The 13,736-nt window shown below is 47.8% G+C and overlaps 2 protein-coding genes across 2 annotated transcripts in view; one reads left to right on the top strand and one right to left on the bottom strand.

Annotated features, from left to right (window-relative positions):
• LOC140125984 (potassium voltage-gated channel subfamily KQT member 1-like) overlaps positions 1–7,392 on the bottom strand; it is a 79,664-nt gene extending 72,272 nt beyond the window's left edge. Inside the window, exon 1 of the mRNA XM_072145004.1 lies at positions 7,335–7,392. The gene's annotated coding sequence lies outside the window, so the exon portion shown is untranslated. The remainder of the gene's footprint in view (positions 1–7,334) is intronic.
• An 83-nt stretch (positions 7,393–7,475) lies between these two features.
• Positions 7,476–12,768, top strand: MRPS35 (mitochondrial ribosomal protein S35). Its single transcript, XM_072145013.1, has 8 exons — positions 7,476–7,651; positions 9,078–9,127; positions 9,284–9,451; positions 9,651–9,711; positions 10,784–10,923; positions 11,012–11,121; positions 11,209–11,278; positions 12,422–12,768. The coding sequence occupies exons 1-8, from the start codon at positions 7,546–7,548 to the stop codon at positions 12,677–12,679; spliced, it is 963 nt and encodes a 320-aa protein (XP_072001114.1). The 5' UTR covers positions 7,476–7,545; the 3' UTR covers positions 12,680–12,768.
• Positions 12,769–13,736: the final 968 nt, after the last annotated feature.

Raw genomic sequence — 13,736 nt, 5'->3', positions numbered from 1 at the left:
TACTCCAGTCACAGCCAAAGCTGTAGCCAAAGAGTACGACCCCACTGTGGATCTGAGATCCTATAGTCGATGGATAGAAGATAAGGGATAACTGGAAACAAGCAGAATGCAGCTCTGGATCTGACTAGAGTATAAAAGTCTCCCATGATGCAGTGCAGCACAGGATGGTACTGAAGCTGCAGGTGAATGCAGCTTTGGGTGTAACTAGAGTAAAACCCAGAAAATCCTGGTGTGAACACTACATCTCCCACAATGCAACGCAGCACAGGATCTAAAGCAGCAGGAGCTCTAGGAAGACATGGAGATTGAGGGATAACTGAATAAAAAGCATAGTGGTAAATGCAGCTCTGGATGTGACCAGAGTATAAGCATATTAGGTGTATAAACACTACATCTATACCACGCAGCACAGTATGATATGTACAGACACTGAAGCCGCTGGTGGTTGTAGGAAGCCAAGAAGTCACTGAAACTTTAGAGTTATCTTAACCGAACGAATTGTGAATGCAGCTCTGGGTGTGACTAGAGTCGAAGACAATCTATCTTTCAGTATATAGTGTAAGTTATATACAGACTGGGGGAACAGAGGGATTCAGGAAGATGATCCGGGTGTGTAAGGGATAAGAAGCCAGCAGAATTGTGACTGCAGCTCCGGAAGTGACTAGAGCACAAGTTAGAAAAATGCGTTTTATGATTTTGGTAAATTCCAATGTGAAGGGTCAGAGATGAAGGAGCCCACGAATAATTGATGCGGCCCCCGAATGATATACGAAAACAAAGAGACTGCGAAAGCGCCTGACGTTATCTCACACCTGTCCCGAGCCTCTGCTATCTGGTGTCAGCCCGATATCTCATATCATTCCACATAACTGTCCTCCACACACACCCTAATCTGATCGGCACTAGCCCCAAGGGGTGAAAGCCAGGGAAGAAGATATTACTGAGCCTATGCATCTCTAGAGAGATCACATATTGTGTATCTAATCCTCTCCTGTGTGATACTGCCTGCTATGCTATGTATCTAATCATGTCCTGTGTGATACTGACTGCTGAGCTGTGTATCTAATCCTATCCTGTGTGATCCTGTCTGCTGAGCTGTGTATCTAATCCTATCCTGTGTGATACTATCTGCTGAGCTGTGTATCTAATCCTCTCCTGTGTGATACTGCCTGCTATGCTATGTATCTAATCATGTCCTGTGTGATACTGACTGCTGAGCTGTGTATCTAATCCTATCCTGTGTGATCCTGTCTGCTGAGCTGTGTATCTAATCCTATCCTGTGTGATACTGCCTGCAGAGCTGTGTATCTAATCCTATCCTGTGTGATACTAACTGCTTAGCTGTGTATCTAATCCTATCCTGTGTGATCCTGTCTGCTGAGCTGTGTATCTAATCCTATCCTGTGTGATACTGTCTGCTGAGCTGTGTATCTAATCCTATCCTGTGTGATCCTGTCTGCTGAGCTGTATATCTAATCCTATCCTGTGTGATACTGCCTGCTGAGCCGTGTATCTAATCCTATCCTGTGTGATACTTTCTGCTGAGCTGTGTATCTAATCCTATCCTGTGTGATACTGTCTGCTGAGCTGTGTATCTAATCCTATCCTGTGTGATACTGCCTGCTGAGCCGTGTATCTAATCCCATCCTGTATGATACTGTCTGCTGAGCTGTGTATCTAATCATATCCTGTGTGATACTATCTGCTGAGCTGTGTATCTAATCATATCCTGTGTGATACAGCCTGCCGGGCTGTGTATCTAATCCCATCCTGTATGATACTGTCTGCTGAGCTCTGTATCTAATCCTACCCTGTGTGATACTGTCTGCTGAGCTGTGTATCTAATCCTATCCTGTGTGATACTATCTGCTGAGCTGTGTATCTAATCCTATCCTGTGTGATACTGTCTGCTGAGCTGTGTATCTAATCCGATCCTGTGTGATACTGCCTGCTGAGCTGTGTATCTAATCCTCTCATGTGTGATACTGCCTGCCGGGCTGTGTATCTAATCCCATTCTGTGTGATACTGTCTGCTGAGCTCTGTATCTAATCCTACCCTGTGTGATACTGTCTGCTGAGCTGTGTATCTAATCCTATCCTGTGTGATACTGTCTGCTGATCTGTGTATCTAATCCTCTCCTGTGTTATACTGTCTGCTGAGCTGTGTATCTAATCCTATCCTGTGTGATACAGTCTGCTGAGCTGTGTATCTAATCCCATCCTGTGTGATACTGTCTGCTGAGCTGTGTATCTAATCCTATCCTGTGTGATCCTGTCTGCTGAGCTGTGTATCTAATCCTATCCTGTGTGATACTGTCTGCTGAGCTGTGTATCTAATCCTCTCATGTGTGATACTGTCTGCTGAGCTGTGTATCTAATCCGATCCTGTGTGATACTGTCTGCTGAGCTGTGTATCTAATCCTATCCTGTGTGATACTGTCTGCTGAGCTGTGTATCTAATCCTCTCCTGTGTGATACTGCCTGCTGAGCTGTGTATCTAATCCCCTCCTGTGTGATACTGACTGCTGAGCTGTGTATCTAATCCTCTCCTGTGTGATACTGTCTGCTGAGCTGTGTATCTAATCCCCTCCTGTGTGATACTGTCTGCTGAGCTGTGTATCTAATCCTATCCTGTGTGATACAGCCTGCTGAGCTGTGTATCTAATCCGATCCTGTGTGTGATACTGTCTGCTGAGCTGTGTATCTAATCCCATCCTGTATGATACTGTCTGCTGAGCTGTGTATCTAATCCCATCCTGTGTGATACTGTCTGCTGAGCTGTGTATCTAATCCTATCCTGTGTGATCCTGTCTGCTGAGCTGTGTATCTAATCCTATCCTGTGTGATACTGTCTGCTGAGCTGTGTATCTAATCCTCTCATGTGTGATCCCATCCTGAGCTGAGCTGTGTATCTAATCCTATCCTGTGTGATACTGCCTGCTGAGCCGTGTATCTAATCCTATCCTGTGTGATACTGCCTGCTGAGCTGTGTATCTAATCCTATCCTGTGTGATACTGCCTGCTGAGCCGTGTATCTAATCCTATCCTGTGTGATACTAACTGCTGAGCTGTGTATCTAATCCTATCCTGTGTGATCCTGTCTGCTGAGCTGTGTATCTAATCCTATCCTGTGTGATACTGTCTGCTGAGCTGTGTATCTAATCCTATCCTGTGTGATCCTGTCTGCTGAGCTGTGTATCTAATCCTATCCTGTGTGATACTGTCTGCTGAGCTGTGTATCTAATCCTATCCTGTGTGATACTGCCTGCTGAGCCGTGTATCTAATCCCATCCTGTATGATACTGTCTGCTGAGCTGTGTATCTAATCATATCCTGTGTGATACTATCTGCTGAGCTGTGTATCTAATCATATCCTGTGTGATACAGCCTGCCGGGCTGTGTATCTAATCCCATCCTGTATGATACTGTCTGCTGAGCTCTGTATCTAATCCTACCCTGTGTGATACTGTCTGCTGAGCTGTGTATCTAATCCTATCCTGTGTGATACTATCTGCTGAGCTGTGTATCTAATCCTATCCTGTGTGATACTGTCTGCTGAGCTGTGTATCTAATCCGATCCTGTGTGATACTGCCTGCTGAGCTGTGTATCTAATCCTCTCATGTGTGATACTGCCTGCCGGGCTGTGTATCTAATCCCATTCTGTGTGATACTGTCTGCTGAGCTCTGTATCTAATCCTACCCTGTGTGATACTGTCTGCTGAGCTGTGTATCTAATCCTATCCTGTGTGATACTGTCTGCTGATCTGTGTATCTAATCCTCTCCTGTGTTATACTGTCTGCTGAGCTGTGTATCTAATCCTATCCTGTGTGATACAGTCTGCTGAGCTGTGTATCTAATCCCATCCTGTGTGATACTGTCTGCTGAGCTGTGTATCTAATCCTATCCTGTGTGATCCTGTCTGCTGAGCTGTGTATCTAATCCTATCCTGTGTGATACTGTCTGCTGAGCTGTGTATCTAATCCTCTCATGTGTGATACTGTCTGCTGAGCTGTGTATCTAATCCGATCCTGTGTGATACTGTCTGCTGAGCTGTGTATCTAATCCTATCCTGTGTGATACTGTCTGCTGAGCTGTGTATCTAATCCTCTCCTGTGTGATACTGCCTGCTGAGCTGTGTATCTAATCCCCTCCTGTGTGATACTGACTGCTGAGCTGTGTATCTAATCCTCTCCTGTGTGATACTGTCTGCTGAGCTGTGTATCTAATCCCCTCCTGTGTGATACTGTCTGCTGAGCTGTGTATCTAATCCTATCCTGTGTGATACAGCCTGCTGAGCTGTGTATCTAATCCGATCCTGTGTGTGATACTGTCTGCTGAGCTGTGTATCTAATCCCATCCTGTATGATACTGTCTGCTGAGCTGTGTATCTAATCCCATCCTGTGTGATACTGTCTGCTGAGCTGTGTATCTAATCCTATCCTGTGTGATCCTGTCTGCTGAGCTGTGTATCTAATCCTATCCTGTGTGATACTGTCTGCTGAGCTGTGTATCTAATCCTCTCATGTGTGATACTGTCTGCTGAGCTGTGTATCTAATCCGATCCTGTGTGATACTGTCTGCTGAGCTGTGTATCTAATCCTATCCTGTGTGATACTGTCTGCTGAGCTGTGTATCTAATCCTCTCCTGTGTGATACTGCCTGCTGAGCTGTGTATCTAATCCCCTCCTGTGTGATACTGACTGCTGAGCTGTGTATCTAATCCTCTCCTGTGTGATACTGTCTGCTGAGCTGTGTATCTAATCCCCTCCTGTGTGATACTGTCTGCTGAGCTGTGTATCTAATCCTATCCTGTGTGATACTGCCTGCTGAGCTGTGTATCTAATCCGATCCTGTGTGATACTGTCTGCTGAGCTGTGTATCTAATCCCATCCTGTATGATACTGTCTGCTGAGCTGTGTATCTAATCCTATCCTGTGTAATACTGCCTGCTGAGCTGTGTATCTAATCCTCTCATGTGTGATACTGCCTGCCGGGCTGTGTATCTAATCCTCTCATGTGTGATACTGCCTGCCGGGCTGTGTATCTAATCCCATTCTGTGTGATACTGTCTGCTGAGCTCTGTATCTAATCCTACCCTGTGTGATACTGTCTGCTGAGCTGTGTATCTAATCCTATCCTGTGTGATCCTGTCTGCTGAGCTGTGTATCTAATCCTCTCATGTGTGATACTCCCTGCTGAGCTGTGTATCTAATCCTCTCCTGTGTGATACTGTCTGCTGAGCTGTGTATCTAATCCGATCCTGTGTGATACTGTCTGCTGAGCTGTGTATCTAATCCTATCCTGTGTGATACTATCTGCTGAGCTGTGTATCTAATCCTATCCTGTGTGATACTGTCTGCTGAGCTGTGTATCTAATCCTATGCTGTGTGATACTGCCTGCTGAGCTGTGTATCTAATCCTCTCCTGTGTGATACTGCCTGCCGGGCTGTGTATCTAATCCTATCATGTGTGATACTATCTTCTGAGCTGTGTATCTAATCCTATCCTGTGTGATACTATCTGCTGAGCTGTGTATCTAATCCTATCCTGTGTAATACTGTCTGCTGAGCTGTGTATCTAATCCTATCCTGTGTGATACAGTCTGCTGACCTGTGTATCTAATCCTCTCCTGTGAGATACTGCTGAGCCAAGTATCTAATCCTATCCTGTGTGATACTGACTGCTGAGCTGTGTATCTAATCCTCTCCTGTGTGATACAGTCTGCTGAGCTGTGTATCTAATCCCATCATGTGTGATACTGTCTGCTGAGCTATGTATCTAATCCTATCCTGTGTGATACAGTCTGCTGACCTGTGTATCTAATCCTCTCCTGTGAGATACTGCTGAGCCAAGTATCTAATCCTATCCTGTGTGATACTGTCTCCTGAGCTGTGTATCTAATCCTATCCTGTGTGATACTGTCTGCTGAGCTGTGTATCTAATCCTATACTGTGTGATACTGTCTGCTAAGCTGTGTATCTAATCCTCTCCTGTGTGATACTGTCTGCTGATCTGTGTATCTAATCCTATCATGTGTGATACTGTCTGCTGAGCTGTGTATCTAATCCTATCCTGTGTGATACTGTCTGCTGATATGTGTATCTAATCCTCTCCTGTGTGATACTGTCTGCTGATCTGTGTATCTAATCCTATCATGTGTGATACTATCTGCTGAGCTGTGTATCTAATCGTATCCTATGTGATACTGTCTGCTGAGCTGTGTATCTCATCCTCTCCTGTGTGATACTGTCTGCCGAGCTGTGTATCTAATCCTATCCTGTGTGATACTGTCTGCCGAGCTGTGTATCTAATCCTATCCTGTGTGATACAGTCTGCTGAGCTGTGTATCTAATCCTATCCTGTGTGATACTGCCTGCTGAGCTGTGTATCTAATCCTATCCTGTGAGATACTGCTGAGCTGTGTATCTAATCCTATCCTGTGTGATACTGCCTGCTGAGCTGTGTATCTAATCCTATCCTGTGAGATACTGCTGAGCTGTGTATCTAATCCTATCCTGTGTGATACTGCCTGCTGAGCTGTGTATCTAATCCTCTCCTGTGTGATACTGTCTGCTGAGCTGTGTATCTAATCCTATCCTGTGTGATACAGTCTGCTGAGCTGTGTATCTAATCCTATCCTGTGTGATACTGCCTGCTGAGCTGTGTATCTAATCCTATCCTGTGAGATACTGCTGAGCTGTGTATCTAATCCTATCCTGTGTGATACTGCCTGCTGAGCTGTGTATCTAATCCTCTCCTGTGTGATACTGTCTGCTGAGCTGTGTATCTAATCCTATCCTGTGTGATACAGTCTGCTGAGCTGTGTATCTAATCCTATCCTGTGTGATACAGTCTGCTGAGCTGTGTATCTAATCCTGCCCTGTGTGATACTGTCTGCTGAGCTGTGTATCTAATCCTCTCCTGTGTGATACTGTCTGCTGAGCTGTGTATCTAATCCTATCCTGTGTGATACTGACTGCTGAGCTGTGTATCTAATCCTATCCTGTGTGATACTGACTGCTGAGCTGTGTATCTAATCCTCTCCTGTGTGATACTGTCTGCTGAGCTGTGTATCTAATCCTATCCTGTGTGATACTGCCTGCTGAGCTGTGTATCTAATCCTATCCTGTGTGATACTGACTGCTGAGCTGTGTATCTAATCCTAGAGGTGCGGGGGTGACATTTCCCAGGATGTGGATACAGTTAGGACAGGGGTCATATGTCTCCCAGTAACCAACCACAGGGAAGCTTTCATGTTTCCAGCGCTGTTATGGAAATGTAAGCTGCGCTGTGATTGGTTACTTTGGGTTGACTAGTAGATACTGCTTATACCTGAGCGCAGCGCCCCCTGCTGATACCCCCTGGCGCTCTCTGGGGGCCTCTGGTTAGGAGTCATTTGTGTAGGTTGAGCAGTGTGATGTATATATAGTGTATTCTGTACTACTATTATGTATGACGTCACATAGTCACTATTCCCGCCTCCTACATCTTCGCTTTCTCACATAGTTTGTCTCTCGCCGCACTCCGTCACTAGAGAAACAAGATGGCGGCCTCCGTGCTGAGCCGGGTGTGTGTGACCCCTCTGGTCTGCCCTGTGGCCCCGGTCCGGGTGCAGTGGTACAGCGCGGGCCTGGCGGTGACTGGAGCGGGTGAGGAGGGGTCACAGGTCACATGGGGGAGGGACTACAACCACCAGCATGTCCTAACATTCCCCCAGCATCTGTGTCCTGTACTACTACAACTCCCAGCATCTCTGCGTCCTGTACTACTACAACCCCCAGCATCTCTGCGGCCTGTACTACTACAACCCCCAGCATCTCTGCGGCCTGTACTACTACAACCCCCAGCATCTGTGTCCTGTACTACTACAACCCCCAGCATCTGTGTCCTGTACTACTACAACCCCCAGCATCTGTGTCCTGTACTACTACAACCCCCAGCATCTGTGTCCTGTACTACTACAACCCCCAGCATCTGTGTCCTGTGCTACTACAACCCCCGGCATCTGCGTCCTGTGCTACTACAACCCCCGGCATCTGCGTCCTGTACTACTACAACCCCCGGCATCTGCGTCCTGTACTACTACAACCCCCGGCATCTGTGTCCTGTACTACTACAACCCCCGGCATCTGTGTCCTGTGCTACTACAACCCCCGGCGTCTCTGCGTCCTGTACATAATACTACAACCCCCGGTGTCTCTGCGTCCTGTACTACTACAACCCCCGGCGTCTCTGCGTCCTGTGCTACTACAACCCCCGGCGTCTCTGCGTCCTGTACTACTACAACCCCCAGCATCTGTGTCCTGTACTACTACAACCCCCGGCGTGTCTGCGTCCTGTGCTACTACAACCCCCGGCGTGTCTGCGTCCTGTGCTACTACAACCCCCGGCGTGTCTGCGTCCTGTACTACTACAACCCCCGGCGTGTCTGCGTCCTGTGCTACTACAACCCCCGGCGTGTCTGCGTCCTGTGCTACTACAACCCCCGGCGTGTCTGCGTCCTGTGCTACTACAACCCCCGGCGTGTCTGCGTCCTGTGCTACTACAACCCCCGGCGTGTCTGCGTCCTGTGCTACTACAACCCCCGGCGTGTCTGCGTCCTGTGCTACTACAACCCCCGGCGTGTCTGCGTCCTGTGCTACTACAACCCCCGGCGTGTCTGCGTCCTGTGCTACTACAACCCCCGGCGTGTCTGCGTCCTGTGCTACTACAACCCCCGGCGTCTCTGCGTCCTGTGCTACTACAACCCCCGGCGTCTCTGCGTCCTGTGCTACTACAACCCCCGGCGTCTCTGCGTCCTGTGCTACTACAACCCCCGGCGTCTCTGCGTCCTGTGCTACTACAACCCCCGGCGTCTCTGCGTCCTGTGCTACTACAACCCCCGGCGTCTCTGCGTCCTGTGCTACTACAACCCCCGGCGTCTCTGCGTCCTGTGCTACTACAACCCCCGGCGTCTCTGCGTCCTGTACTTAATACTACAACATCCTCCATTTCTGTCCTGTACTACTATAACCCCCAGCATCACATTGCTCATTATATGATGATGGGTGTGATTGTTCTCTGCTTGGTTTCCAGCCGCCACTCGCAGGAGACGTCCTGGACAGCGCAATGTGCCGAGGAGGGAGGTGAGAGACGCCCCAAAATGTAACAGCACCCCTCTGTATGATCTGCACCTTCCTGCCACTTTACCACATAGCGGGTAACAATGGCAGGAGGGTGCAGACACCTGATACATTGTATAACAGTTACCAACTGTCACTCACTCTTCTGTCCCCGCCCAGGTCCCGCCTCCGCGCACGGAGAAGATGCTTCCGGATCAGGAGTGGAGCAACGTGTATCCCACAGCCGCCCCCTTCAAGCCTTCAGCGGTGCCGCTCCCCGTGCGGATGGGGTACCCCAAGAAGAAGGCTGCACCCCCAGACAAGATCGGCAACCTGGAGCTGGTGAAGGTATGAATCACATTGCATTGTGGGGAGGAGGGGGATGGGGCTGCAGCAGCTTTCCCTGTAATAGGGGGAGGGAGCACCAGAAGGACACACACATGTGATTGGTCACATCGGGAAGGGGAGGGGTTTACAGACTTCAGGTTTAGCCTCACTACAACTCCCAGCATGCCCTGATTTTATTTTTCTATTATTTCTCTCCCAGATTCCCAATTTCCTGCACTTGACGCCAGCGGCCATCAAGAAGCACTGCGCTGTCCTAAAAGGTGAGGTTGTGCCGCCATTAAAGGGACGGCCAGGACCATAAACAGCTCCACCCCCACTCATAGGTTGTGAGAGGTACTGCAGCTTGTTCCATTGCTGCAATACCACGCACAACCCCCGGCGGCGCTGTTTATATGAGAAAACGGCCGTGTTTTACTAACCCCTTTCTTTCTGTAGTCACATCCAAAGCTGCATCGGCAATCTCTGGATCAGAATGCAGAGTGCTGACAGATATTCACCAAAACGGCAATACTGCGAATGTATTTTGTATTAGACATTTTTTCAGCATTTGGTGAAGACATTTACAATTCTCTGATTGCAGCTTTGGGTGGGACTAGAGTATTTGCTAATTTATTTATTAAATGTTCAATAAATGTCAGTTTTGTGATCAAAGCTTTAGATGTGACTGGAGTATGAGAGACATATTCAGCATTTACTGAATAAATAAGCAATTTTATGCTTGCTGCTTTAGATGGGATTAGAGTATAAGACATGAATCGGCATTTAGGGGAGAAATGAGCTATTTTATGATTGCAGCTTTGGATGTGAATAGAGTATTGGACATTAATTCCAATACTCTATCTTATGCTTGCTGCTTTAGATGGGACTAGAGTATAAGACATAAATTGGCAATTAGGGGAGAAATGAGCTATTTTATGATTGCAGCTTTGGCTGTGACTGGAGTATAAGCTTGTTTTTCACCATTTAGACCTATGAGATGACGTCCTGAGCAGTCGGATAGTTCTGGGAATCGCTGATAACGTATATTCATTTCTCCTCCGATATAAATAACTTCTGGCCGGGATTTTCCCGAATATTTGATCTCGTTGTATTAATGTTATTTGGCCGACGGAGGAGAATAACGTTACAGATGGTTATCGGAGCCGCAGGAATGTTCCACTACGGACACCTGGGGGGGGAGGGGGCACCCAGCTTTCCGTAGACCCTGATTGATCGGGAGATAAGCGGCCAGCAGACACGTGTCTATGACCATCTTAGATGATTCTAGAATTGTGTCCATGAACCAGGAGGCTCTGGATGTAATATTGTGAATGTGTTGTGTGTATCCGGCAGAGTTCTGCACTCCATGGCCGGCGCCGCTCGCCACCGATGAATCCTGCGCTCAGAACTTCCCCATCGAGCTCCAATCCGTGGATTATGTATCTGCCGGACCGTCTCTCCGTAACCCCAAGGCCCGAGCTGTGACCCTGCAGGTGGGTGTCATGTCCCCGGGGTGTTATATACATATACGGCCAGCAGGGGGGCGCCGTGGAGCTGCCGCTCACATCTCCGTTTCCTCAGGTCAAGCTCAATAGTCTGAACTTGGATAAACACGCCAGAAGTAAGCTCCTCAAACTGGTGGGACCCCGCTACAACGCAGAGGAGGACACCCTCACCATCCGCACCGACAGGTAAGATACAACCCCCATTCTCCTGGCGGGATCGTGTGGTGGGGGAGGGGTACACGACCTGACCCAGTTCTGCTGCGTCTCATCCAGGTGTCCGCTCCGGAAGCAGAACCAGGACTACGCCATGTACCTGCTGACCGTCCTGTACCACGAGTCCTGGGTGAGTCGCATCCTCCTACTTGTAGTTTGTTACAATGTATCAGAACCTCCAGCTACACAATTGTAGCCGCTATGTGACTACAGCTCCAATGCGTCTCCCTGGTATCAGACTACACACGACCCCTGTGTAGTCAGACGTTGCAATAGTGGGATTTTCCGATGAGCTGATGGCCACGTGGTTGGCGCCCCCTGCAGGCGGTTGTCAGTACTGCGCTCTGCTCTTTGTACACCTCCGCTCCTGCTGTCGGTGCTCTCGTCTGTCACCTGATCTGCGGCCGTTCCCCTGTACACAAACCTCCTGGCGCTTTCATTACCTTTCAGAGCGCCATAAATAATTGAGCGGCTGCTCGTCGGATGAATCGCCTTTGATTGCTCTGCATATTTCATGAGCCGCTCTGACACTTGTGATTTTTCCATCATCCTGGGGCGGGGGCTTGTGTTAAGTTGCAGGGGGGTATCCCGGAGGCGAGCACCTGGATAACCCTGAAACACTTCCAAGTTTTTGTTTTTTCAATTTTTAAAAAAAAAATTCCATCCTGCAGGAACCTATATGGTAAGCAAAGCAGTTGTGGGACTACAACTCCCAGCAAGCCCTGGCAGCTGAACATGTGGTAGACTTATTTTTATTGAACGCTAGTGCTCTCTGTTATCAGAAACGTACTGCTGATGCCTCTAGAGTGACGCGTAGTAGTTATCATGGGGTCATTGAGGTCTACAGTCTGAAGTGGCTGATAACAGGGAACAGTAGACTGTATTCTTCTATGCTAAAGTGCAATGTCTCCATCATAGCGGCTGATAACAGAGAGAAATAGATCAAGTAGAAATCTCGCTCCTCCTAAGGAGATGAAAGTTTTTAGGTTCATGATTTTTACTAGAAATCTTATAATTTAGCTTTTCCAAGCTGGCGGTGTAGTACCTGTGTCTGACCTGAAGGCGGCGCCATGACTATGGTTCTATACAGAGAGCGTCCTGCTGCACTGCATTGTGGGAGATGATATCTCCATGCAGCTCTGGATGTGACTAGAGCATACAATCAATGTATTAGATGGTGTGATACAACAATGTGCAGACCCTGAAGCAGCAGGGGATGCTGGGAGATTTCAGCTCAGGACGTCTTGTGCTTTTTCTATTTTTCACGTGACAGAAAACGGAAGCGTGGGAGAGCGAGCGGGAGGAGAGCGACATGGACGAGTACATCTGGGAGGGCAGCAAGTCCCAGCAGAGCGTCCTGAGCACGCTCACTAGGTCCCTGGGTGACTCCGCCTCCAGCGAGCAGATCCTGCAGTCCCCCGGCGTGCAGGATTACCGCCAGGCCATGCTCAACCTGCGCAACCAGGGTGAGAGCGAGGAGACCATCAGCAGCTACAAGCAAAGCGTCAAGAGTCTGCTGGGCGTGGCCTGACCCAGTCACATGACCCCTTCTCCTATATGGACTCTTGTATCTGAATGGACTGAAACTGAATAAAACTAAAAAATTTCTTTATTATATAACATTGTGGAGCGAGTCAAGTGGGGAGGCGGGGCTTATTTAGGCACCACCTACAAAAATGTAAAGGTTCGGAGTATGCTGGGAGTTGTAGTGTCACGCAGGCAGAGACTAGATTGATGAATCATCTGGTGGGTGGAGATTTAAAATGCATATTAATAAACAAGCAGAGGGGGTGGGGTCACACTGGTCACGATAAAAGGGGCGGGGCTGAGACAACTCATGTGAACAAGTGAATAGACTATAAAGATAAAAAGTATGTGCCCCCCCCCATAGCAGCTTCACCCAGGGAGCAGAATCTGGACAAGATGATTGACAGCTGTAGCGGGGAATATAAAGATGGTGATTAAGATTAAGAGAATTTATCCAAGATTGGTTCAAAAGAGGGAAAAAAAAAGTCCATCTCATTTTATTTTACTGATTTTATTTTATAATAATAAATTACAGACAAATCAACAACAAAAACTAACTAATAACTAATTAAAAGATGGCTGGAGGCAGTATCTGTATGTAGTGATCTCCTCCTAGTGGTGGTGTATAATGTGTATGTAGTGATCTCCCCCTAGTGGTGGTGTATAATGTGTATGTAGTGATCTCCTCCTAGTGGTGGTGTATAATATGTATGTAGTGATCTCCTCCTAGTGGTGGTGTATAATATGTATGTAGTGATCTCCCCCTAGTGGTAGTGTATAATGTGTATGTAGTGAGCTCCCCCTAGTGGTGGTGTATAATCTGTATGTAGTGATCTCCTCCTAGTGGTGGTGTATAATATGTATGTAGTGATCTCCTCCTAGTGGTGGTGTATAATGTGTATGTAGTGATCTCCCCCTAGTGGTGGTGTATAATGTGTATGTAGTGATCTCCCCCTAGTGGTGATGTATAATGTGTATGTAGTGATCTCCCCCTAGTGGTGGTGTATAATGTGTATGTAGTGATCTCCCCCTAGTGGTGGTGTATAATATGTATGTAGTGA

This window comes from Engystomops pustulosus, chromosome 4 (genome assembly GCF_040894005.1).
Source record: "Engystomops pustulosus chromosome 4, aEngPut4.maternal, whole genome shotgun sequence".
In the NCBI taxonomy this organism is placed as follows: Eukaryota; Metazoa; Chordata; class Amphibia; order Anura; family Leptodactylidae; genus Engystomops; species Engystomops pustulosus.
The sequence above is the reverse complement of the archived record's forward strand: the minus strand, read 5'-3'. Positions and strand labels throughout refer to the sequence as shown.